The following is a 24,982-nucleotide window of genomic DNA, read 5'->3' on the forward strand; positions in this document are numbered from 1 at the left end:
CCGTTTTTGGGCTTTCAGCATTTTTGTTTTTAATCCAACATGGCGGATTAAGATGGCGGCTGTTCGGATAACATGACGTTATCACGTGATATGGCGTGTCCATTCCATATTTTCAACGCGAGAGAAAAGATTTTTGAGTTTCATTATCATTATGCATGCTTTCCCACGATCGCAGAAGATCAAGGTAAATCCCTGTCTAAACAGGGTTGATAACTCCCGGCATAGTCGATCGAACGTTCGCAGATCGTACTCAGTCCGTGGATTAGGTTCGATTGAGTTCAGCAATCAATTGAAATCGAACACCGGACTTTGTGAAAGTTCGATTTCCGAACAAATCGAAGTCAATCAAACAAATCAAAACCAATCTAACTCAATCGATTAGATCGAGTTCGGCAACCGAAATGGTTATCCCTTTCCTCTTTGTGACCAACAATTGCCTTGTCTTAAGCTCTTGGTCTTCCAAAATTTTTAAGTCGAAAGGGGACACAATCGGAACTAAAATTTGTGTGTCACTTTGGCCATTGAAATATTGTATAAATATTACGGAGCTTGGGACGATGTCTTCAAAAGATCCCACAGCATAACAATCTTTTGGAATTAAATAATTGTTATATAATATTATGCAAGGAGTAAGAGAAAATAAGAGAGCTGCATTCTGTTACGGAATGAACAAATTATGGTTCGTTTGGAAAACTACCAGTAAATAAGGCACACAGTGTTTTGTAAGAATTCACATTGTATTGACGTAAACTGCCGTGAAATGTTCTACAATAATATTTACAATATCAGCCTACAGTTCTGGCTCAGTGTTAAAAGTAAACACAGTTGCTTTTCTGTAGTTCACAGACACATCTGCATAAGCAACAAATACATTTCGCTTACAAACTTATTAAACTCATTAAGTAGTATATACCTTGTCACATAATTGAGTACTGTACCAAGTGTTCAGCTAAGATAAACCTTTGCAACGACCAAGAGTATATTACTTCTGTGGCAACCATATAACTGTAACACTAGACGGTTATATAAACTGAGAGCATCTAAACTTACGTTTGAGTAAGTGCGGCAACTTGGCTTAATAAATATGGACTATATTTATGTGCTTTTAATTCACTATGATCTGGTACTTTATGAAATGCTCAAGGAATTGGGCCCTACGATTGCCAGTTCGAGTTCATCGCCAGAAAGCAAGTACCTTATTTCACCCACCTCACGTTACGCACGTCACGCGTCACGCGTTTGCTTGATTGAATATACTGCATCCAGTAAGTCAGAAGTTTGAGCACGCAATTTCTTGGACATTGTATAAAGGAACTAATAAACGAAGTCCTTCTTATAACTTTGTGCCAAGTAAGCATTTGTCGTGATGTTTGAGAACACTTGCTATGTTCTCCTTACACTCATATCTTGTTTTAAAAACGTTTCGCGCGCTCACATAACTCACCAAATTCGCCACTTTAAAAACAAAAAGAAATCTGAGGCGAGTATCATCTCGCAGGGGCTTTTGTATCGTCACTGGGGACAATAAGCAACTGCGGCATGAGACTTGCCCAAGATTTCTTCCCGTGGCCAATGCATGCGTTGTGATATTTCTTTAACAACCCCCTTTAAACAACACACGTTATTAAAGTTGATCCGGCCAGCAAAACAAAACCGTTTTTCTTGGGCTTACTTTTTCTTCCTCGACAATAATACTTTAACTGATTAGTACTGAATGTTACCGGAATAATTTAGATGAACTTTTGTCCACTACAATTGGGGCCTTTCTAAAAGCGCCCCCATTTCCTTTCAATACTCAGTCTCAAACGTTACCCTCACCTTCAAAAAGAGAGCTCGTACCAAGTGTGTTAATCAGCAGAGCGGCAGTGTGTGTTGCTACTAGTTAGGATTCGAGATCACTACTGACGCTGATACAAATTCAATTTAGGCAGGAGGTACGTGTGCCACTAGGTTTTGTACCTCCCTCGAGGAGTTATGTAGTCTGAATAAGTCAACTCGAGCATGGAGTCGACAGCTAGGTGGATTGACGAAGAAGAAACATTTGTTCCCTTGAATAACATTGAAGGAAGTGTAACTACAAGTCAGAGTATTGTTAAGGTCAGAAAACTGACTGCTACTACATACATGTATATTACAACACGTTCGTCTCTCTTGAAGGCAGAAATAGTTTTACTGAATGTCGGGGCTGAATGTAAGACGGCATCTTACTTGCAGATGCTAACCTCAACCCGCCTCGGGCACTGGCGACACTTGACGTAACAGCACCAGTAGAACTTGCAGTCACAACGCTCAGATCTGGGTTCCACTTTGGTGGTGTACCCTCGATTGCAGCACATTAATTCACATCCATCTATAGCTTGAGAAGTGCGATTACAAAACCTTCCCTGGGTCCCCAGGGAGCCAGTATTGGGATTTGCCGCACAAAAATCCGGCGACCCATCAATGTACACCAAGTCCGCAATGGTGTGTGGCTTGTACTTAGGATTTTTGGGAACTAGAACCATTCTTGATCCAATAAGTTTGACCTCCACTTCGGTAGCTCCGTCGAATTTTTCCTTGATGTGATCTCCTACCAGTCTGAAATTCGGTAGTGAACGCCAGCAGGTTTTAACGTTACATGACCCTGACACACCATGGCATTTGCACTGAAGTTTCATGAACTGTTTAATGGCCTGTTGAAATTGTGATGCACAAACAAACAAAACTATATGAGAGAAAATGTAATTTGTAATTGATGATTGAGGCAAATGCGAATAGACTAACTACGATTATTTCTGCAATTACTTCTGCGATTCAATTAATAAAAGCACAACAAATAAAAACTAATTGTCAAATTAAGTTACTATTTGACTGACTGTCTGGCTGTCTGACTGACTGACTGACTGACTGACTACTAACTTACTAACTGACTGACTGACCGACCGACCGACTGACTGTCTGTCTGTCTGTCTGTCTGACTGACAGAGGATCTGAAATAGACTGTTTTCGTTTGGAAAATGAAATGAAAATTTATTTAGTTCTAACAATTAGTAAATCAGAACACTCTCTTCTTCCTCTCCCCTGAAGCGCTTAAGGCGAAGAAGAGACTGATTAAACTGACTGATTAAACTGATTAAACTGATTAAAGTCTGTACAATCTGTTTATGTTACTGACGACTTACCAACCTACCATACTCGCTCTCAAATTTCGGAAATACGAAAAGTTAAATTCAAAGCACGTAAAGAACTGTTCAGTACAACTCACCCTTCTCCCTGCGCCGTTGTTATGTAAATTCATCAGAACTCGAGCAGGATTCTCCTCTTTTCGTCCACGTTCTCTTGCATCCACAAATTTCTTGGAAAAATCGATGCCATATTGGATATCATCACTACAACCCGCCCACTTGAATCCCTCGTCAGACATTCCATTGTAGTTCTGGTCACAGCCACATTTTCGTCCCAGTTTTCCCTCGCTGCATGAGCGCGTCACAGCATATGCTACACCGGCTGACGAAATGGAATGAACAAATGCAGCTTCCCTGGTTCCTACAGGGGAAAAAAAGCACACATATAACGGAAATCTGGATCATTTGACTTGCCAAAGGTTTGATTTTTCTTCATCTTTCGGGAGTAGCAGTGAACATTAAAATCAATCTGTAGTAACCGTTAATTAGAATTCGAACAATTGAATTTTGAGATCGGAAGCTAAAGGGGATTGAAGCTGTCCCTCACCTCCGTTTGCAGAATTTCCAAAGACAGGGGATTTCTCAAACTGCACGGTAGTACAGTTCCATCTCCTGTAACGAAACTGATGCTGACACTCCTCCACTGCAATGGAAGCTCCAAACTTCACACTGTTCATGACGTCAATGTACCTCTTACAGACTTGAACCTGTCTGTTGTTCAGATGTGCGCCGACTTCATCGCAGCTTCCTTTAGTATTGAAGCTGTTTACAGAGCTGCTGAGTGCTAGAGATCTGTGAATATTAACAGATAGATACATCATGCATATTATATAATCGCAGACTTGTTGCAAATGGCAATTTGCATATATATATATATATATATATATATATATATATATATATATATATATATATATATATAAACGTTTGATAAAGCAAGGACGGACAACTTCTGACGGTAAAAAAAGTTAAAAAGTTAAAAATTTAATAGAAAAACGTTTCGGTCTTAGACCTTCATCAGTTACAAGAGAAAAAGGACGAAAACTAAGTTTAAATACGGTTACAGTGTGGGAGATTACGTAACGAAATGAAAAATACAATATTGTGCTATTAATACATCGTGATTAATACAATACAGGAAGAAAATGCAAAACGAGAAATACAATGCTGTACTATAAATTGCGTCATACAGGGTGATAATTAATAGACCAAACGAAAAGAATACAATACTGTGCATAAATTACATTATAGAGCGTGATAATTGCAGAACTAGGTTAAATTCAACCTAAAAACTAAAAGAGTTAAAATAGATAAAACGGACTCTTGCAATGCGGTAAATATAAGAAGAAACCTACGTTTACGCTGGACAAGGTTAATAACAAAATCCCAAAATCGAGGCCTTTGGAGCATTAAAGGGTTGACAAACAACAAAATCCCTGGAGGGGCCCTTAAACAATAAGCTGTAATAAGATCCCAGGCAGGGCCTTTGAGCATACCTAACACCCAAAAAGCTGACAAAATCCAAGGAAGGGCCTTTGAACTGCCTTATGGCGCGAACGCATATTTACACAAGAGAAGGTTAATTATAACAAATTCTGTTTTTGGAGTGAAATTCTTTTCTTTTATTTAAGCCATGGGGAGCCAAAGAGAACAGTTGAGCACTCCAATAAGCCTCTTTCGTAATTAAAAACCTATCGATCTCGTCTGAGTCATTAGGGGCCTGCACCTGATCAATGCATTGGAATTCAAAATCATCCAAGGAGTGTGGAATTTTATTGAAATGTACTGCTACCTCACAAGTGGTTTTGTTTGTGAGCATAGCAGACTTGTGGTTACGAAACCTAACCCGAAAATCGGTGGTAGTTGATCCTATGTACTGTAAACGACATTTCTTGCAGGAAACTAAATAGATCACTTTTTTAGAATCACAAGAAAGCCTTGAATGAATGGTGTATTTTCTGCCCGTTTTAAAACTTAGAAATGATTTAGATTCAACAAAGAAATTTCGACAGAGATCGCATCTATTTCTTTCACATTTAAAGCAGCCATTGTTTGGCTGAATTGTTTGTCCCTCATCGGCGGTTTTAAAACGAGATGGTGCTAATAATTCTTTCAGGTTTTTTGTTCTACGAAAAGATGGTATGATAGAGCCTTGAGGGAAAAGTTCTTTCAATTTAGGGTTGGATTGCAAAATCAACAAATGCTTTCTAATTATGCTACTCACATTAGGCAAATTAGGATTAAATGTGAGAACAAATGGAAATAATTTCTTCGATTGTTTTCCGCGTTGCCGTAGTAAATCATTCCTAGAAATGGTGGAGGCTTTGGTTAATTTGCCTAATGTGAGTAGCATAATTAGAAAGCATTTGTTGATTTTGCAATCCAACCCTAAATTGAAAGAACTTTTCCCTCAAGGCTCTATCATACCATCTTTTCGTAGAACAAAAAACCTGAAAGAATTATTAGCACCATCTCGTTTTAAAACCGCCGATGAGGGACAAACAATTCAGCCAAACAATGGCTGCTTTAAATGTGAAAGAAATAGATGCGATCTCTGTCGAAATTTCTTTGTTGAATCTAAATCATTTCTAAGTTTTAAAACGGGCAGAAAATACACCATTCATTCAAGGCTTTCTTGTGATTCTAAAAACGTGATCTATTTAGTTTCCTGCAAGAAATGTCGTTTACAGTACATAGGATCAACTACCACCGATTTTCGGGTTAGGTTTCGTAACCACAAGTCTGCTATGCTCACAAACAAAACCACTTGTGAGGTAGCAGTACATTTCAATAAAATTCCACACTCCTTGGATGATTTTGAATTCCAATGCATTGATCAGGTGCAGGCCCCTAATGACTCAGACGAGATCGATAGGTTTTTAATTACGAAAGAGGCTTATTGGAGTGCTCAACTGTTCTCTTTGGCTCCCCATGGCTTAAATAAAAGAAAAGAATTTCACTCCAAAAACAGAATTTGTTATAATTAACCTTCTCTTGTGTAAATATGCGTTCGCGCCATAAGGCAGTTCAAAGGCCCTTCCTTGGATTTTGTCAGCTTTTTGGGTGTTAGGTATGCTCAAAGGCCCTGCCTGGGATCTTATTACAGCTTATTGTTTAAGGGCCCCTCCAGGGATTTTGTTGTTTGTCAACCCTTTAATGCTCCAAAGGCCTCGATTTTGGGATTTTGTTATTAACCTTGTCCAGCGTAAACGTAGGTTTCTTCTTATATTTACCGCATTGCAAGAGTCCGTTTTATCTATTTTAACTCTTTTAGTTTTTAGGTTGAATTTAACCTAGTTCTGCAATTATCACGCTCTATAATGTAATTTATGCACAGTATTGTATTCTTTTCGTTTGGTCTATTAATTATCACCCTGTATGACGCAATTTATAGTACAGCATTGTATTTCTCGTTTTGCATTTTCTTCCTGTATTGTATTAATCACGATGTATTAATAGCACAATATTGTATTTTTCATTTCGTTACGTAATCTCCCACACTGTAACCGTATTTAAACTTAGTTTTCGTCCTTTTTCTCTTGTAACTGATGAAGGTCTAAGACCGAAACGTTTTTCTATTAAATTTTTAACTTTTTAACTTTTTTTACCGTCAGAAGTTGTCCGTCCTTGCTTTATCAAACGTTTTTAAATTCATTTTTGCGGTGAGGCTTGGACTGTGAATCTTCATTGATCCTCCTGACGCAGTGGCATTCTTTGTTGGCTTGAGGCATTTTATAACCGTTTTATATATATATATATATATATATATATATATATATATATATATATATATATAATGCACTTAGCTCAAAGTTCTTTTCCCGGTATGCCGCTCAAACAAAAGAAACAATCACATGGGGTTCAGAGCCACTTTAAATTTTTGAAATTTCAAGGTCACTTGTCAAAATCAAAGTTTTGGAAAGTGCTGGGGAATGTTTCAAGCCACCGTAAAAAGAAATGCTATACTTCAATTAGGAAGCCCTATTACATAAAAACCTCGTTATGGTTTCTTGCCACTACCGCGGGAGAATGAGAAGGGCTGTAGGGCCCATTCATAGCTGGTATTCCGAACTGCCATTACCTCTGTAAAACAAACATTTGAAAACATTTTTGAGCTTTCAGGGCACTGGGTTCCAACCAAACATAGCGCTCGCAGTATCTTGTTGTTATTGTTAGTTTTCAGTTTTAGAAATATCATACTACAAATAAATCATTTCATGTTTCTATATTTTTTTCCTGGTGGCAGAAAGAAGACTGACCATAAGAACAAGTCCGAAAATTCATGATTTCAACAGGCCCTAGCGCATGCACAATTTTCTCGAAAACAGCGGTTGAAGAATAGAGTAATAGATCTCTTTAGCTCGAGCGGTTTGTTTTCCATTACATACCACGTGATATACTCTAGAGAATTCTTCTTATAATCATCTAAAATATATTCATCCTTATAATCCATCAACTATTTTCGCTGGCGCGCGATTGGTCTAAACGCGTCACGTGACTGAATATGCCCAAGCTAAAGCTAGTGATATCCTAGTGATATTCCCCAATTTTCAAAATTGAGCGTGTTGCGAAAACGATTTGAAGGTTACCAAACACAATAGCCCCAATTTGGCGCTAAAATATGGTCGGATATTTGTCCTTGGGCATTATCTGTTCCTCAAAGCACACAGTTTTCCTCGAGCTACGCTCTCGGTAAACTATTCGCTTCTCAGAACAGATAATGTCCGCGGATAAATATTCGAAAAGATGGCTATTGTTTACATATACGCTCTGCTATTTGAAAATGTGAAAGCAAGAATTCTCAAGAATGTAATCACATGGTCTGAAATGGGGCAACAAAGCGCCCAAGCTAAAAAGATCTATTGCTCCCGCTCCCCAAAAACACACATGAAATAGCCACGTGCACAGAAAAGATTCAGTCTTTCTCATAAGGAAGTAGTTGTTTAATATAATTTTCTGTGATTAAATCACGGCAAGAAGTGATCTTTTTAACCACTAAAAAAAGTGCTCGATAATATGCACAAGGACGTGTCACTGATCCATACCCCGGGGGCGGGGGGAGGGGGTGGGGGAAGGAGGAAAGGCTTCCATATAAGAAGAGAGGGGGTGCTAGTCGCAAATTTTGAAAAGAACCCCAAGGTACCAAGATCTTGTTTTGTGGGCGTGGCTTGAGATTGATTTCTCCCCTAAGAGGTATTAATTCTTACATAACACATTATCTGCTGTCATATGTTTTGGGCTCATTGTCCTAAAAAGTACCACCAAAGTTCCAGACTTAACACCCTAAGAGGTACCAAAACTGCTTTTTCAACCCCAAGAAGTACGACGAGCACCCCCGTCCTTTTTATATGGGAGTACCCCCGGATCCATACAGTATAACCTTAGCTTATCAACACATATAAACAGACATAGAATACAGAATACAATGAACTCTCTGGACATCTTCCGAAGTGACTCCAGCCTTCAGCTTTACAGAAGCGTTCGCCTTATTAAATGAGATGTCAGTTACAGAGAACCCAGGACCAGTGAGACAGTCCTGCCTCCTTCCAGTTGTGTTCGCGTCGAGACAGTTGTTCAGCTGTATCGGAAATTCCAGGGATGCTTGTACGTACTTTGATTTACGTCGCCAATAAATTGCACCTGTCGGCTACTGACTGCAAACTGGGCGCGCAGTTTAATTGTAAGAAAATGTTGAGAGCTGGAAAACTGGCTTCTCGATACATTGTATTACTTTTGCGGTCTGTTTCTCGTTCTAATTTTTCCATTCTTAATCCACAAGTTGCCATTTTAAGCGATAATCTGGAAAATTATCTTTCAAATTATTTAAATTTGTTCTCAGCTAGCAGTCTTGAGGTTTCGCTGAGGCAATCCCTCGTTAAAAATGCCTCGTCCAGGCACGAAGTCATCAACAAGAATTAATTAGCAGATGAAAGTTCCAGACGAAAAATAATTTATATGAACTATCCCAACGTTGCAAGATTTAATGAAAGAGGAATTTACGGACTGGAAATAATTAAAAAGAATCTCTTATTTCGAGAATATTGTCTAATAGAGATCTTCATTCTATTTAAATGGAGTGCTGTTTTTTGCTGCGATTCAAGAATTGTTGACAAACGATTTTTTAATCTGCTTCTGGTGCAATAAAATATGTTGCAAAGGAGTAAACAACCTAGAACATTTCAGCAAACAGAATACTTGAAACTACAAGGCGCGAATCACTTCGTTGCATCAGTAAGCCCGTAAGCTGTGTGACGATGGAGGAACAAGCAGCAAAGTCTTTGCGATGTGTGTAAAAAATAATTATGCATGCATGATACCTTTGCCGACGGTAGCAAACCAGACAACACAACACAGCAAACACTGAAAACTCGAAAACAACGCTTTCAAGCAATTTTCAACTGATTTCAATTACAAGAAAATGGGTTGCTACTTACAGCCATTGACTTGATGTGACAGGAGAGATGAAGAAAAATTCCAGCGCCACCAAGAAGTGGAAAAGTGGTACCATCTTGAAAATTGCCATCTTAGCTGCTATGCGAGCGGTCTCTTTATCTGCCAGAGTAGAATAATAAAGGTTTATCACGAGAATTTGTGGAACAAAAGAAAAATCTGGCCTCCTTATAAAATCCCCTAGGCGGGTCTTGTCAAAGTGTTGCCGCCTTATAACACCTGATAAAGTAGACAGAAATGACGGCACTGTAACTCAATGAATTTCTGTTATTGGGATGAAGGCAGCTTAATTGAAAAGAAACATTTGCATGCGTCAAGGCGATATTTCTGGAACGCAACTGGAGCAACATGACGAAACGTTTTGAATGTGTTTTCTTTGGGAATGGAAAGTGAAGGAACGACTTCAGAACTAACAACAGGTTGCTCTAACGAGTCAAAGTTCAGAGCAGCGTTAATAAATAATTGCTGATTTGTCACTTCGTTGTCGTATCGTTTTAACAATATTGTTTTTGTTTTCAAGGACAATAAAAAGTTGTCAAGTCATGACAAAAATATATGATAATTATCTCATGGTTAAACGGGAATACGCAGACTGGTTTGACTGAAAGCAAAGGAGAAACAGTAAAAAAAGACACACCAGCGTCTTTCAGATGATGTTGCACATATTCCAAATTGTATTTGCACGGTATCAATGTTTTATTTACCCGTGCAAATAAGTTATTGACCTAAATTGTTTATGAAGGGCTCAGACCCTTTTCAATAGAGATTAAGCCGATAATAAGTGATTTCGCACTTTGTCGGCTTATCTTGCGTGTTTGACAGCGCTGATCAGGAGTGCACATTAAAACTACGACAAACAGGTTAACTCGCATCATTTTAATGTTACTTGAAGGAAAAATCTTCAACAGGTGCAAAACAACTTTGAAAAGTTAAGAGATTTTTTTTTTGTTTTGTTTTTTTTGTGATATTCTTTAAGGAAAAAGAAGACGAAACAAACCGCAAACGATCTTGTTGTAAACGTAATTTTGGGATTGTAATTTCACACGGTCAACATTACTCTTTTCCAGACTATTATGAAATACAGTTTTGTTATGGGATATCCATTTCTCAGTACCGCACTAGCTAAAGCGAACTTCAATTACTTTGTTGTCCCTGTATATCCAATCATCGTCCGACCCTCTTTTGATAGAAGTTTTAGGGAGTTCAAATACCTCTGTACTAGCTTCTCAATTAAGAAAGCTGCCTGGAACACAGGAGAAAAGTTAAACTGAGAAGAATTTGTATCCTATCTTAGTGCAAAGCTGCTAAGGTTTAAATCTTAGGTGTTCCTCTATTGTAACTCGCTTCACTCTTGAGGTACTTTGTGTCTGCTCGCGCGAGTTTTTATTGACTTGTTTTCAGCTCGATTTCATTGTAAGCCCGCATCAGTTGATTATAACGCCTTCGCGTCCCATGGGATATCACACCCAGACAAACCCAAACATATCATTCTTATAAAAAGCGATGATGGGAACTAAGATCTATTTGGGATTTTTAATAAGAAGAACCTCTATTAAGCAGTTAATATCGTGCTTTTGTGCTTGCTAGTGAACCCGCTGTATGATAATCTTGGTATCTGACTTATTATACATCAATAAAGTGTTTTATGGAATGTTCGTGTTTGTAAACAATAATACGGTCTTAACTGCTGTAATTACTACGAACTCACAGTGCGCATTATGTAAATAAACAATTAACAGACCGGAAAAGCTAAGCAAGTTGATAGCAATTCCATTTTTATAGCGGTTTTCTAAGACTTCCGTCTTTTTCGTAATTATTTTTGTTCAGAGAGTTTAATGTCGGTAGATCCGCTCTAAGTCATCATTTTCATAAGTTCTTAATTCTTGCGGTTACTTAGTATTGAGTTTTCCAGCACGTTTTTCTTTGAATACAACAAGAAATATGTTAAACATCTGGTGAAATTAAGTTCAACAAAATAAAACTATTCCAAACATTTTCCTTAAGCCTTCTGAAATAAGTTAATAATTAAGCTCTTATCTAAAAGAACACGGACAATAGAAGTGTAATAAAAGACGGTTATAGAAATATATTGCTGTATCAAATTTTCTTTACAGGATAGAATTTTAAGCATAGATTCACATATCTAATCTCATATATCGGTCTTGCAAATTGTGGTTCCTGTAAACAAACAAAAAACGATCTATTAAATGCGCAGTTAAATCGCAAAGCCCTGTCTTTGAAGTCTTGAACTTCCGCAGTAACAGTAGAGCCACGTAAAAAAGGCGCGAATTGTAGAAGTTACGTAATGCCCAACACGAACTTCTAATAACCAAGCGCGCGAAGTCTAAAAATAGAATGCAAATTATTGGAACCCCGCGAGAGTCAGGAAACATAAGCGTGTTCTGAGAGAAATAGGAGGAAAATGAACGCCAAATTTTCGTTTTAAAAATTGTTTTAGTGACACCTGCTTACGCGCTTGAAAAAGCGTCAAATCTTCCACCATTCCGTTTTGTTTGTCTAAGTTATGACGTCCCTCGCGCGCTTCGCTATTGGTTCTCACGTGCGAGAAAATATTATTTTATCACTTGACAACCGGGCAAGAATTGCGGCAGAGTAGAATAAACAAGAAAATGAAGAATATTACTGCTGCCGCAAATTGGTGCTGTTATTATCATATTACTAAACCTGTAGCGCAAACTGCACTTTCATTTAGACTGATTATTGTACCAGAGGTCTATATATTTTCCATCGTTGGGATCTTGGGCACGGGTGTTTTTGAAAACAGAGTGCGGGGTTCTGGATTTTCAACTAGCTAAAAGTTACAGAATTCCTTGAAATGTAAAGGACGTTTCGCTTTAGTGATAGAGCCAAAAAAAATATTGTTCACCGTATCAGTAATAATTTATTGCAAAGTGTAAGATGCGTTTTAAATTAACCTGTGACTAGCCTTGTTGTCCTGCGTCACATGACTACGTCGTGTTTACATTCGATAAAAGGCGAACTCGAAATCGAGCCTCGATTTCGAGTTCGCTTTTTATCAAGACACAGAGCGTCACGATGACCATGATATTCCAGAAGTGGTTAGAGGAAATGCCCACCAGCTGCGCACAAACTCACGTTATTAGCGCAGAGAAGACTGAGGCGCAATTCCCGATCGGCATGACATAAGAAATTTTTACATCGCACCCAAAGGGGAAGGGACGGACACCCATAAGGGAAGTGTTAACTTTAAAATGCGCGGACGCGGATAGAATAGGAAAACTGTAAATTGCTGATAAACCACAGAATTAACACTCTGTTATCAACGAACAGAGGAAAAGAACAAATTGTCGATATTATCGCCATATCAAAAAAAGTAAATTTAAAAATATGTCATCAATAGTCTTGCACGTACACGGAAGAACAACGGAAATGTCAATCCTTTGAACGCAAGTTGAATGAGGAGTGTTGTCCTCTGTTCGTTCCTCAACGAACAGAGGAAAAGAACAAATTGTCGATAACGAGCGATATTAAGGATTTATTATCGCCATATCAAAAAAGGAAATTTAGAAATATGTCATCAATAGTCTCGCACGTACACGGAAGAACAACGGAAATATTAAACCTTTGAACGCAGGTTGAATAATGAATGTTGGTGTTTAACCGGCGCTGTATATGTTCATAGAAGTCGAAACTGGAACAGTTCAGACACCAAACTTTTCTTGGGTCGAGCCGGCTAACACCTTGAAATATGTACATGACAAGTTCGGCGTTTAAATCAGTTCAGTGAGACTGTTACTGAGTAGAGTCCAGCTTATAACGTCTACGCATGAATTAGCGGGCCTACTTTTGTTAACTTGAATCGGCTAATATTGGCTCATGGCAAGTTCAACGTTTAAGCCCGGCCTAAATTTAGCAAACAGATTAAATAGGTCTGGGAAATCATCAAGTCCGTAAATAGGAACACTCGTTTTAGTGAGTTTTTTTTCCATATGACACGGATTTATATGGGACCTCCTGCTTAATCGTGCGTTACTGAAGTTATTTCAAGCCCGACCACAGCCTTATAGCGATTTCTTCTCGCATTAGCAAACTTCTCTTCAGGAAAAGTACGTCGCGGTTTGTCGTGACATATTCAGATTGATTGCGTGTATTTTGCCTCCCCGGCATTTTCCTCATTTCAAAGTGAGTTTTTTCCTTTTTCAACAAAATTAAGCAAACATTCATCAGCGTCCATTTAGAATAACTGGTGCTTTTCGCCTTTTATTCATGTGTTTCCCGCGGAGAAAATATGGGACCTCTTTGCGCGCGCCAATTACCCTTACTTGTGGTCAGTGTCACGTTTATATGATATAATATGAACCATACACATGCGCAGTCAGTTTAGATCAATTTTAGGGGATAGAATATTGAGTTGAAAATTTGGCAGGGTCAATCTTCCTTTATTTTTCACTTTTACGTTCAGCCACTGCTGACACAACTTTTTGAACGTTGGAAATTGCTTTCCTGTGAAGTAATGCGATTTGGGTGCTTTTTAGCATTTCAGAATGTCCTTTACCATTTGATATGATACTTATTGGCACCATGCATGGCTAAAGCCTTCAACACAATTTAAATAATCGCCGGTATGCACTGCACCGGTAGAGGATTTTCTTTCAATGCATGGCCGGACTTTATTAGGTACAGGCAGCATTATAAGTTAAGTCTTCCTAGGTGTACGTTTTTTAATCGACAATCGCTTTATTTAAGAACAACAGAGAAGATAATAAAATACTGCAAATTAGTGTCAATGCTATACGCCTTTAAAACTCGATTTATACTGAAAGATTCACCGAGTTTAACTGATGTTGATCAGACGAAAACGATCCCAAGTCCGCGATAAATTGCGGCTTTTTGTTCTACAATCCTGTCCCATATCACACAAAAAGGGTAGGAACACAAGCTGAGGCGCAGGAAATGCTTTTTTTCAGAGTTAGTACATGCTTTTTTTTCATAGTTGTACATAACTGTAGGTCAGGGGAAAGTACATAGTGCGAAGGGGAAACATAAAACGTTCGTGAGTCCACCGATTGCCCACTTCTCGAAATGGTCCACGTGGAATCTTAGGCCCCATTTATATGGTCTCGGTTAGCCGAGACAACCCTTTCCCCGAGTTACCCTGGCCGAGGTGACCTTTAACTTATTTCTTTGCAAAACTCAAACAACCGTTTACATGAGGATCGCGAACCCGCTTCGGGGAGCGAGACAACTCGGGTTCTCGCCTTGGCAGCTAGAATAACCCTGGCAGGCGAGACAACTTTTCTTCATGTATAAAACAGTTTGGTTCGTCTAATCGGCGTGGCGAGTGTCACGTAATGCCTAGATTTAGGTTTAAAAGCAGAAATTTGTATCAAAGAAGAGAAAATTAACTCGGCAAAACCCACTGTGATCGAATGACCGAGGGAAACTCAAAGAGGAATATTTGCACATTTGATTATTCAATAAGGGTTATTTATGAATAATCGAGCGGGGTCAACTTTGACTCGGCCTACAGGGACTACGTTTTCACATATAAACGCTCGTTAAAGCTGCCTCGGGGGAAGGGTTGTCTCGGGTACCCGAGACCACATAAATGGGGCCCTAGGCATCGACTAGGTATGCGCGTAGACTTTAACCGTGAAATTATAAGGGTTTGGTACAAATTAATTGAATTTTTTTTTACAGCGGATGTTGGATAACCGGTTCCTAACGTTTGCGAAAATGGAAAAAAAAATGTCCTGACTCAGACTGCTAGGCATCAATCATTTCGCAAAGTCTCATTTTTCTGACGTGTACTAATCAATGGCTGTTGACTGCAACTGACAAATTCTGATGGCAAATTCTTTCACGGTAAAAGATTTCATCACAAACTTTTCAAACTCATTAATAATTCATCAAGTTAAAACAAGGAAAATCACAACCGTGAAGGAAGTTTAGATACCCGGTCTTAATTGGCATAGATTTTGACGATTTTACTTGTCCATTTACTACTTAGTTCTTGTTTCGACTGAGAAGATATATCAAATACTCGAGACAGTGTTTCATCGACTATAAAATCACCTCGAATTTCGTAAAAAATACTCCGCTGCGCGTCTTATTTTCAACTCTCTTCTCGGTGTTTGGATATCCCGATGAAACACTGTCTCTCGCGTATGATATATTACATCTATTGTAAAATCAATCTTTTGCAGAGTAAAGTGGCCATAGTATTTATCGTCGGGTTAATTCATAACAAGATATTTCCTGTCTTAAGCTTACTTATTTGTTTCTGTGATCTCTGGAGTATGGTTTGAAGGAGAAAGACGTGCTAGAGAAGTGACGCTAAGCACGGCTCTTATTAGGGTTGTTTGGCCAAAAAGAGCAACCAAATAAAAACGTTAAGTATTAGTTCTGGACTAACTCCAGTAAAACACATGCTTACCTTGACTAATTAGGACCGCGAGGATTTCCTAGCCAACCAATCGTCTGGCAAAAAGACTTTAAGCGCTCTTGCGATCAAGAGTGATCGGAGCTCTTTAGCTGCAGCTCTTCACATACAAGTGGTGTCAAAATGAAAAGTGCAGATCTCTTAAGATACAATCGACGATATATGAAACGCTTATAACATTACAGCAATCTACACATAGCGCCAGGGATTACCCAATAATGAACTTCCTGTTATTTCCAGAGACATCAACAACCGGCATAAAAGAGAACCGACAGATTAAAGACCAGAAATTCAGAAGAGGAGATATTTATTAATTCCTGTGCGCATGACATGCTATTCAAAAAGGAAAAACAAAGCAGTACTCAAGAAGAGGTTAAAGGGGTAAACTTTGAACAAGGATCGAAAAACGTGTCCGAGACTAGTCCTTTTTTCCCAATATAAGAGTACAATAAATGTACATTTACAAAAGCAAAGGCATACACGAATAAGAAGTAATTTTCCTAATATTTGCTACAGCAGGTCAATGCAGTGCAAACCAAGAAAACTGGAAAATAACAACTGATAGGTTTCCGAGAAGTTTAAGAGTTCGCAATGTTTCAAAAAGTTGTTATTGCCTCCACTGTTCTGGCGTTCTTCGGCTCCTTTAGAATTGGCTAACCACAAACACCTAGATTAACACATTGGTGAAAACAATAAAATTTTATGCAATGTGCTTTGTTGCTCGGAAGGAAGTACTTTAAATTACATGTTAACTCTTTCTTGTTAAATCGTTTTTCACTAAAAGTTTCTTTCTTATTGTTGCCGCGAACGTCAGTCGCTTGATACAAATGAATCGTTCAAAAAGACCGCTGAGGGGGAGGAAATTCACCTCAAAAACCATCAACTCGACAATAATTTACCTTATTGCTCGTGATAAGGACCACAACAAACATGTACGCGTGCAAGCATTTCCATTGTCAAATCAGAAAATGCGATTTTACCAAGGAATTACGTAAATCGAAGGACTTAAACTGATATAATTTACAAGCTAATTATAAGGGACATAGCGGCTGAATTGTAGCCAACTTCACGGGATTTTTGGCGTGGTTAACAAGATCTTCTTCAGTGATCTTATTTAAAAAGCTGAGCCATAAAGTTAGTTTAAATAGGTTTTACAAGAACGACTGTTAGATTCACTTTCGATTCTGATGCACAATAAATAAACAACTAAGCAAAACGCAATAAAATACGAAAGTTACTTTGCTTAACTTGTAACAAGTGTAATACGTGCAACTCTTCTTCTTCTTCAGCTCGTTTCAACTTTATGGAGAGATTCTTTAGGTCACTTATCGGCTTATGTCATCTCATTGAAGCCGATAGGATTCAGTGCGGTTAAAAAAAGTAGGAACAAAAAGTAAAATAACACTTTTTATCTGCTTACAATTGAAACACGAAGAGGAGTTCATTGTGAAATGATCTTTGCTATTCTAAAATCCACTGTTAGAATTGTAAGGCGGAAACAGGACAACCGCAGGATGGCTCATCTCAAACCGAGGAAACATGTTAATGGAAAGGAAACAAAAAACCCATTGTTGATAAGTACAACTGATCTTAAGTATATAAACTTTCAATGGGTTAAACCAATTCTATGCTAAGAAGCAAACAAAGACTAGAAGGCAGCTTTATATATATATATATATATATTTTTTTTTTTTACGTGACAATGCAACAATAAAAGATACTGCGCCAAGTATGTGGACTTACCTGTGAGGTCTATGTGTACAACATCTGTAACTCATAAAACAACCATGCGATATATATCATCGATGAACCTTCGCCTTGTACACTAACTGGATGCAAATTTAACCGGAGCCTAACTTACCCTTGGGAGGTCTTTAAGGTAGTTTACCATCCTTGGAGTAGGGCTAACTTGTGTTAAATTAATCGGCTTAAATTTACTGTTTTGACCTTTTCAATTTCATAATTGCATGGATTTTGAGATAAATTGTTTAGTAAATTAATACTTGAGCAATATACTTGACAGATTTGCAAACATCAAGGCAAACATATACCCGTTTTAGGACAATTTGATCCTTATCAGACTACCTGCATATTTCTTACCTGCTATGTGTGGCCGCTAATGAGCGGTGCTTGATATTTTAGCTTGTCTAATTCTGTGGAATATATTTAAAAATAATGGGGACTTCAAGCACGTCCTTATGACACTGAATGATTCTCTATCAATTTTCCGCCCTTTCAGACCAATTAATTCGGAAAGGAATCGAAATTAATACTGCTCTCTCCGCTCAACTTAAAGTACTTCTTCTTTATTTGGTAAACACTATATTTTTAAGTGGCAGCGCCTCGTGATGTTTAAAGTAATTAAATGTTCGTGGTGCTTTTATGGCCGTAAAGAAAAATGCAGGCAGCCAAATAGCTTTTAAGCCGGAAATAAAGGCGTATATATGAACTTTAAACTGACTGGAGATAGTCTTTCAAGCTGACTTTTGAATTTTCAAGTCGTAAAATAATCCAGCAAAATTCCATTACACACACGCGATTTCCAGTAATTTCTACACAGTTTTTCTATCGAACAGGAAAGACGCTTGCCAAGAATGATAATTGTAATTTAATATCCTTGGAAGAAAAGTTAATTTTCACGTGTAAGCTCACGTTTTTTTTTTTCTACAGTCTTTCGAAACTAAACATTCGCAGAGATTAACGAAACGGATGTTTCAGTTATTCTCGTCCACGCAACATTGAAATTTCCTGCTCCTATGCAAAAAAGATTTTTTTTTTCTTGAAATTCTAACAATGATTTGAAAATCTGTTGTTTAAAAAATCTGAACTTGGATCAATAAAAACTCAGCTCAAACCTGTTGATAACTTAGTGGGCATTTTACAATTTATGTCAATATATGCAAAAAAAAAAAAAAACCCACTAATAATCGGTAATCACTCAAAGGAATGTTCATGCGTCATTGCCCAAAATGCTAAAGCCGTTAGTTATTTAAGGAGTTCGTTCACAACAAATAACCCGTTAGATATTTAGCGATATATCTGCACAACAGCTTGGGCTATCAAGTCTCGACACCGGAACTGATGTCTCGACTTCAGGTGCTGTATCATTCTTGTCTTGGAATGGTCTTTGTGAAAACGTCTAAATTTAATTGATTCTCAGACATTACTGAGGATGTTATTCAGATTTCACAAGTGTGTTTGAAATACTAGAAATTTCCCTGGATTTTTTTTCACAACATCACAGGTATTGTTTTGACATGAATTCTCAGTGGCATCTTATGGCTTAAGCTCCAAGCGAGATAACTAGCGATGACTCTTGATGTGAAACATGTTATGTCAAAAGGCTTTTGCTCCCATTCTTTTATCTGAAGTAAGTCTATTTTATGGCGCAGTGTAAGCCAAGTTGTTGCTTTTTATTGTTAAAATGCAGCCTGCAAAACGAAAGTGGCTCTGCATTCCTCTCGAGCCACCTTTTGGTAGAAGTGACTTGTAGCGTGAACACTGATTGCATGTACCAAGTAGAGAACAACAGCCAGTATAGTATACTCCGAATCGTTACAGCTTACACCATGAAAATATTTTTCGTTGATACTGAACTGAAACTTCAATATGACATAGTTCGAGCTGAAGATTAAGATCTGAAGAGGTTTACTTTAACCTTAGTTTCCATAGTAAAAAAAGTCTAGTTTGGGCGAGTTGGCTATGAATCACTCAGTGAGACACAAGCCTCCTTCATTGTTAATATATCCATCCCATTTAGATACACAATTTAGTCGCCAAGTGAAATGTCCACAATAACAAGGTATCTGTGAATCAGGCAGATTGAAGTTCTAACGTTGGAGCCTGAAAATCGTTAACTAGTGACGAATGATGCAAAACTATAACAACGTACTTGTGAATGAAAATTAAGAATAGTGATAGATTGGAAGTAAATAATTTACCTCTTAGGAAGTCGACAAGTATTAGTCTTTCACAATCATAACTTCTGAATTTTTTCTACACTGCCATAGTGCCTGAGCTAGCTAAAATGTAGAATGTGAAATGTCTAAAACTTTGAAGAAACTTCGTGGGCTAACTTTTATTAGCCATATGAAGTTAGCTTAAAGAGATTCAGAAACATAACTGGGAAGGGCCTTTTTGGGCTAGTTCTCCTGTATTGTTCTATTTAAGTTGGTGGTTGCGTGAAAAGCTGCGAATTATCAATCACATTCTTCAGTAAAATGTTGTTTCAGTTGATTGGTTTTCTATTTTTATTAGAAAAACAACTGAGTGGGCAAGACATAGCTTCGCACTGTGCTGAAGGGAATAGTTATAAGAGAAAGTCTCTTTTTAAATTACCTTATGTGCCGATTTTCTGAAAGAATGCAAACCAACACCAGGATTAAATTGCCCAGCCCAGGAAAACCAAAGATATCTCCGGTTTAAATTTAAAAGTATCACGTCTTCTTTATACTGAGGATTTACATTAGACTAAGCTCGAAAGATTAATTGATTACTGAATACCACATTTCTATTGTCAACATCATTGCCCTGAAGTTTGGTTAGGACGTAAAACCAGTCGTTTTTTTCCTAGCTGATGATACACCTTATTCTCTGAACCTTCATGTCTGCTCGTATGCAATGTGATGACCTTTAGGGAGAAATAATGTGTTGGTCTGTCTGGGTATCAGATGAATGTCACGGTGTGACGTTGTTTAGGGAAATACGAGTTTTGCATTCCTGGATCAATACGAAACAACGGTATATTTAAGGAAGCACAGTGTTAAAGAAAACCGCCCTAGTGGATCATTGGGCCCGAGCAAACTCAATAAAGTTTAGTGTAAGTTTAGCCATATCATGTTCAGATCCTACAGATTAATATGCAAATAAATGCTCTGTAGATGGCAGATTGAGCAAACAAGTTGCTTTGTCCAACATGAAGTGTGCCGTCGAAAAAGACAAACTTTTTTCAACAGTTTCTTAGTATTCGACTTTGGTTAAACATTGAGATGTTGGAAACTCCTTTTAATTGGATCTCTAGCTGATACATGACACAGAAGAGATTCTAGAAATCCAATTCAGGCTTCTACCTAAAGTGATTGCGAAGGTTCACGATACGGGGGTCAGTTCTCCGAAAAAGAAAAAATACACTCAAAGACTTACAACTCTCAGTTCTGCTTTTCTTTCGCTTGGAATTTGGTAAAACTGGTGTCTCGCGTGTTTAGAGGTCTTGAAAGGTCCTTCGATGATATAAGGTTAACATATAGCTATGACAAACACTGCCACGAAAACAATCGTCATCTAATACCTCAATGCAGCCTAAATTGAATTTTCCAAGTTCTGTCAAGTTTGTTTTGATTGGGGGCGTCGAATTCAGTGTCGACTATAAATAAGACACACATGTCCCATAATTGTCTCTGTATCGGCCTTTTGTATAACCCACGACACGAAAAGAAGGAAAGATCTCGAAACAAAACCCAAGATATCGCGAACTGGTGCAGTGGACTCGATAAACATGCCCTTGGACATTTGGTCTGAAATGAAAACATTATTCGGCTCGTTTCGTGAGATTATCAAAACATAATCGTACCCATTAAAGTGTTCACTCAACACAGTGTGAAAAAGGTCAAGAGTTAAATGTTCGTGAAACTTTACGTTATTATATTTCTCTCTTCTGATAAAATCCATTAATTGGTATTGTTGCAATTGGATTTAGGGCACATGAATGTTCAGAATCCTACAGGGAATTTTATCAGATGCATTGCTAGCAACCAGGCAATTTAGATGGCGGTTTTTTCGGTAGACACTTAATACAGAACAATAAATTTTCTTTAAAACAAGAACTGCGGCGATTGACTGTTATTTACTTTATTACATGTGTTATTTTTTTTCTCAACCTGTGTGAATAAATTGTTGTTGTTATTACAAAGGACAACAGTGAGTATTTATAGCGAATTGTTTGGAGTTATTATGAAATACGAACGTTCCGAGGACAGCTCATGATGCAATATTTAATAATTCGTTAGTAAACAAATTGATATTTACATCCAACTGTTAGGCAGTCTTAGCTAGCTTGAAATCAGACTGACACACAGTGAGAATAGACCACAAACTTTCCTAAAATAACATGGAAATTGTTTTTAAATCTTTTGGTTAATTAGGAAAGGCATCATGGGGAATTTGGCTCAAAATATATAAGTTATCAAGATCAGAAAAAAAATGCAATCACAAATAATCAAAGTAAAAACACAGAGAGGTCGAAACGTAAAACGATAACTAAATCTAAGATACAATTTTTTGTGTGTTTATCAGACAAATCCTAAATAATAGGTAACTAAGTAAAATCGAAGGGCAGTGATGAATCAAATGTTCCTACTATGCAAGCTTGTTTGAAACAACGCAGTTTTTTGAAAGAAATTTCCAGTGACTGTAAAATCAAGAGTGACTCTCATTAGATAACGGAAATTCGAGGCGCTAAATCATTTAATACCCTGCTAAAAGCTTCGATTTCCGATTGTTTTAAAACAACAACTAAGTTGGGGAAATGGTTCCACGTCGTGCAACATTGCTAAAACGCGCGAGATTGTTTCACGAAAGGTACATTGAAAATGACGACACAGCCACGAAAATCGTACGGGTGTTCTCGGTTTTCACTTTCGACGGGGATTAAGAAGATTTTTGCGTGCTTCGAACGATGTTCTTGCCTGACACCTCTTGAAATGAAGTGTTTCTCCCGCGGGCAAAAACGGATAATCCCGTATTTGTTCTTAGCCGCACACATCTATCTATGTAGAGCTGAGCTCGCTATCGGATAGTTCAGAGGGTTTTCTAGAAGTCATCACTTCCCTGCTTTGCAAAACCCGCGAAAACGAAATATTACGAAACAATGACAGTAACTGAAGAAATAGTAAATGAAGAAATTGCTATTTACCAGCCTGTAAAGCTTGCTTTCCAGTTGTCGTTTTATCCTCTTTATCTCCTGGTCAATAGTGAGGTAATCTTGCTCGTTACAGCTCTACAAGTAGTGTCGATGGATCGGAGTTGAAGTTGGGTTGCGTGAATCCGTCTGACACTCTGCAGACTGCACCTTTATATCTGCTCTTTATCAGATCCGTGTAACTTACACGGAATTGGGCGAGAGTCGTATAAACAAATACCGTTTCACCCTGCAGCCTGACTTATCAACGAGCTACGCTTGATAACATCTTAATCAATGTGATCACACGCTTTCTCGGTCGATAGGAAATAGGTTTGGGCACTTCCCATGGTGAATATCCTCTTCGTCCCATCACCTACGCGCATTTTAGCAGCAATATTTCCCGGTGGGCAGTCGATAGTGAAATTTATCTAACTGCGATAATCTTTTTGGCATCTTCGTTTTTTGATTGCTGGAAGATTTGAGAAACATGCGGCTACAAAAGTAGCTCGGAAAATACACCAGTCTTGTAAAAGTCATCAGTAGTTTAAGTTGTTTCATTGTCAGGTTCCATTACAGCGCATGCCCGTATGATTTTCATTTGTTGAACCAGATGAGGCTCTTCGTGACCCAGCTTGCACTTGGCACCATTGAAGTGACTATAAACACTCCCTCCCTCAAGTCAATACAGCCAAATTTTACTTGTATTTCGCGGCAGGGTGCACTATTCAACTGTCGGTTGGCCAGACATATGTGAATTCAATTAAGTGAAAAGTATGTAGGTCGAACCATTTTATAAATTCGTTTCACTGACTGACAACTGAAAGCATTCGATAAAAAAAGCAACTCAAATTTGGCGTCAAATCATTTAATTAATTAATTAATTATTTATTTATTTATTTATTTAAGAGCTACCCTTATTTTACGTCCTTAAAAGCAAGTTTAAAAATGTTTGAATTTCCGGATTTAGGCAGCTAGTACGATGGAATTTGAACCGAGCAAACGCTGTGAGGTAACGGAGGCATCGCTTTCATTCACGACAAAACAACTTCTGATCCTTCAGAACATTAAAATTGCTCAGATAATTTATCAAACAACTGAGCAATGTTTCGTTTTGCCATCGTGCTACCAAGAAGAACGAAATCCCCTCAAGTAGGGGTAAAACTAATAGTTAAAGGATCGTTATAAATTATAAGACAGGAACACGGAAATCATGAACATCGAGGTTTTGATCGGTTTAAAAGAATCGCAATTAGACACAGATTAACAAGTTCTTACATTTAATCATTGTTGATGCTAGTTTATGAAAACGCTTTTATAACTAGATGAAGCGTGCAGCCGACCCTAAGCAAGATTTTGGCGCAAAACGCTGACGGGAACTTTCGGCATTCGCGCGGGGTCCCGTTCATGCTTAGCGTGAGGAGTCAAACAAAGGAGAAATTCCTTGAATGTTTCACCAATGACTGAATGGGCATCCACTCAAGTATAAATAGCTCGAGTTAAAAAAATTACTAAAGATAGATAAATGACTGAATGTCTAGCTCGGGTAATTCTCACGCTCAAGGTTAAAATCTGTCTACATTTTCTCCAATTTGTTAACCGCTACCTTTTCGACGTGCCTACGGCTTATCTCCTCAAGCATGCGAGTAGCTAAGGTCATCTCCTTTATGCACCGAAACCCTCAATACTTGAAATGTAAGAAATGGATGGCAAAAGTCATGAGAAACGCTATTTCGAGTTTACGGGGTTATTTGTCTCAACATGAGATATCCCCGGATGGATGGAGTTGTGACTCACGGCACATCACGTATAGACTGGTCCCGAGGGAAACAGTTAACGTTACTTTTTAAGCTGTTTGCCAAGGGACTAGTGATTAAGTGTTTTGTTATATAGCTGGAGTTTACTGTAAAGTAACCAGTAGCCTGCCGAGTAACATTTAGATTTAGTCATTGCCTCGCAATCAAAAATCAACGAATGGGAGCGCGCGGTAGATTAACTAAACCCCACCTATATAGTAACAATTCTCATTCAATGACTCACATTTTCAGC

The 24,982-nt window shown here is 38.1% G+C and overlaps 1 protein-coding gene across 1 annotated transcript; it reads right to left on the bottom strand.

Annotated features, from left to right (window-relative positions):
* Nucleotides 1–7: 7 nt before the first annotated feature.
* LOC145482614 (protein Wnt-4-like) lies at nt 8–23,709 on the bottom strand. Its single transcript, XM_081461220.1, has 6 exons — nt 22,949–23,709; nt 9,599–9,716; nt 3,712–3,956; nt 3,245–3,525; nt 1,324–2,672; nt 8–1,126 (listed from the first exon to the last, which is right to left on the bottom strand). Exons 2-5 carry the CDS (start codon nt 9,685–9,687, stop codon nt 2,205–2,207), a joined length of 1,083 nt encoding a protein of 360 aa, XP_081317346.1. The 5' UTR covers nt 9,688–9,716; nt 22,949–23,709; the 3' UTR covers nt 8–1,126; nt 1,324–2,204.
* Nucleotides 23,710–24,982: the final 1,273 nt, after the last annotated feature.

Source organism: Orbicella franksi, chromosome 3 (assembly GCF_964199315.1).
Source record: "Orbicella franksi chromosome 3, jaOrbFran1.1, whole genome shotgun sequence".
In the NCBI taxonomy this organism is placed as follows: Eukaryota; Metazoa; Cnidaria; class Anthozoa; order Scleractinia; family Merulinidae; genus Orbicella; species Orbicella franksi.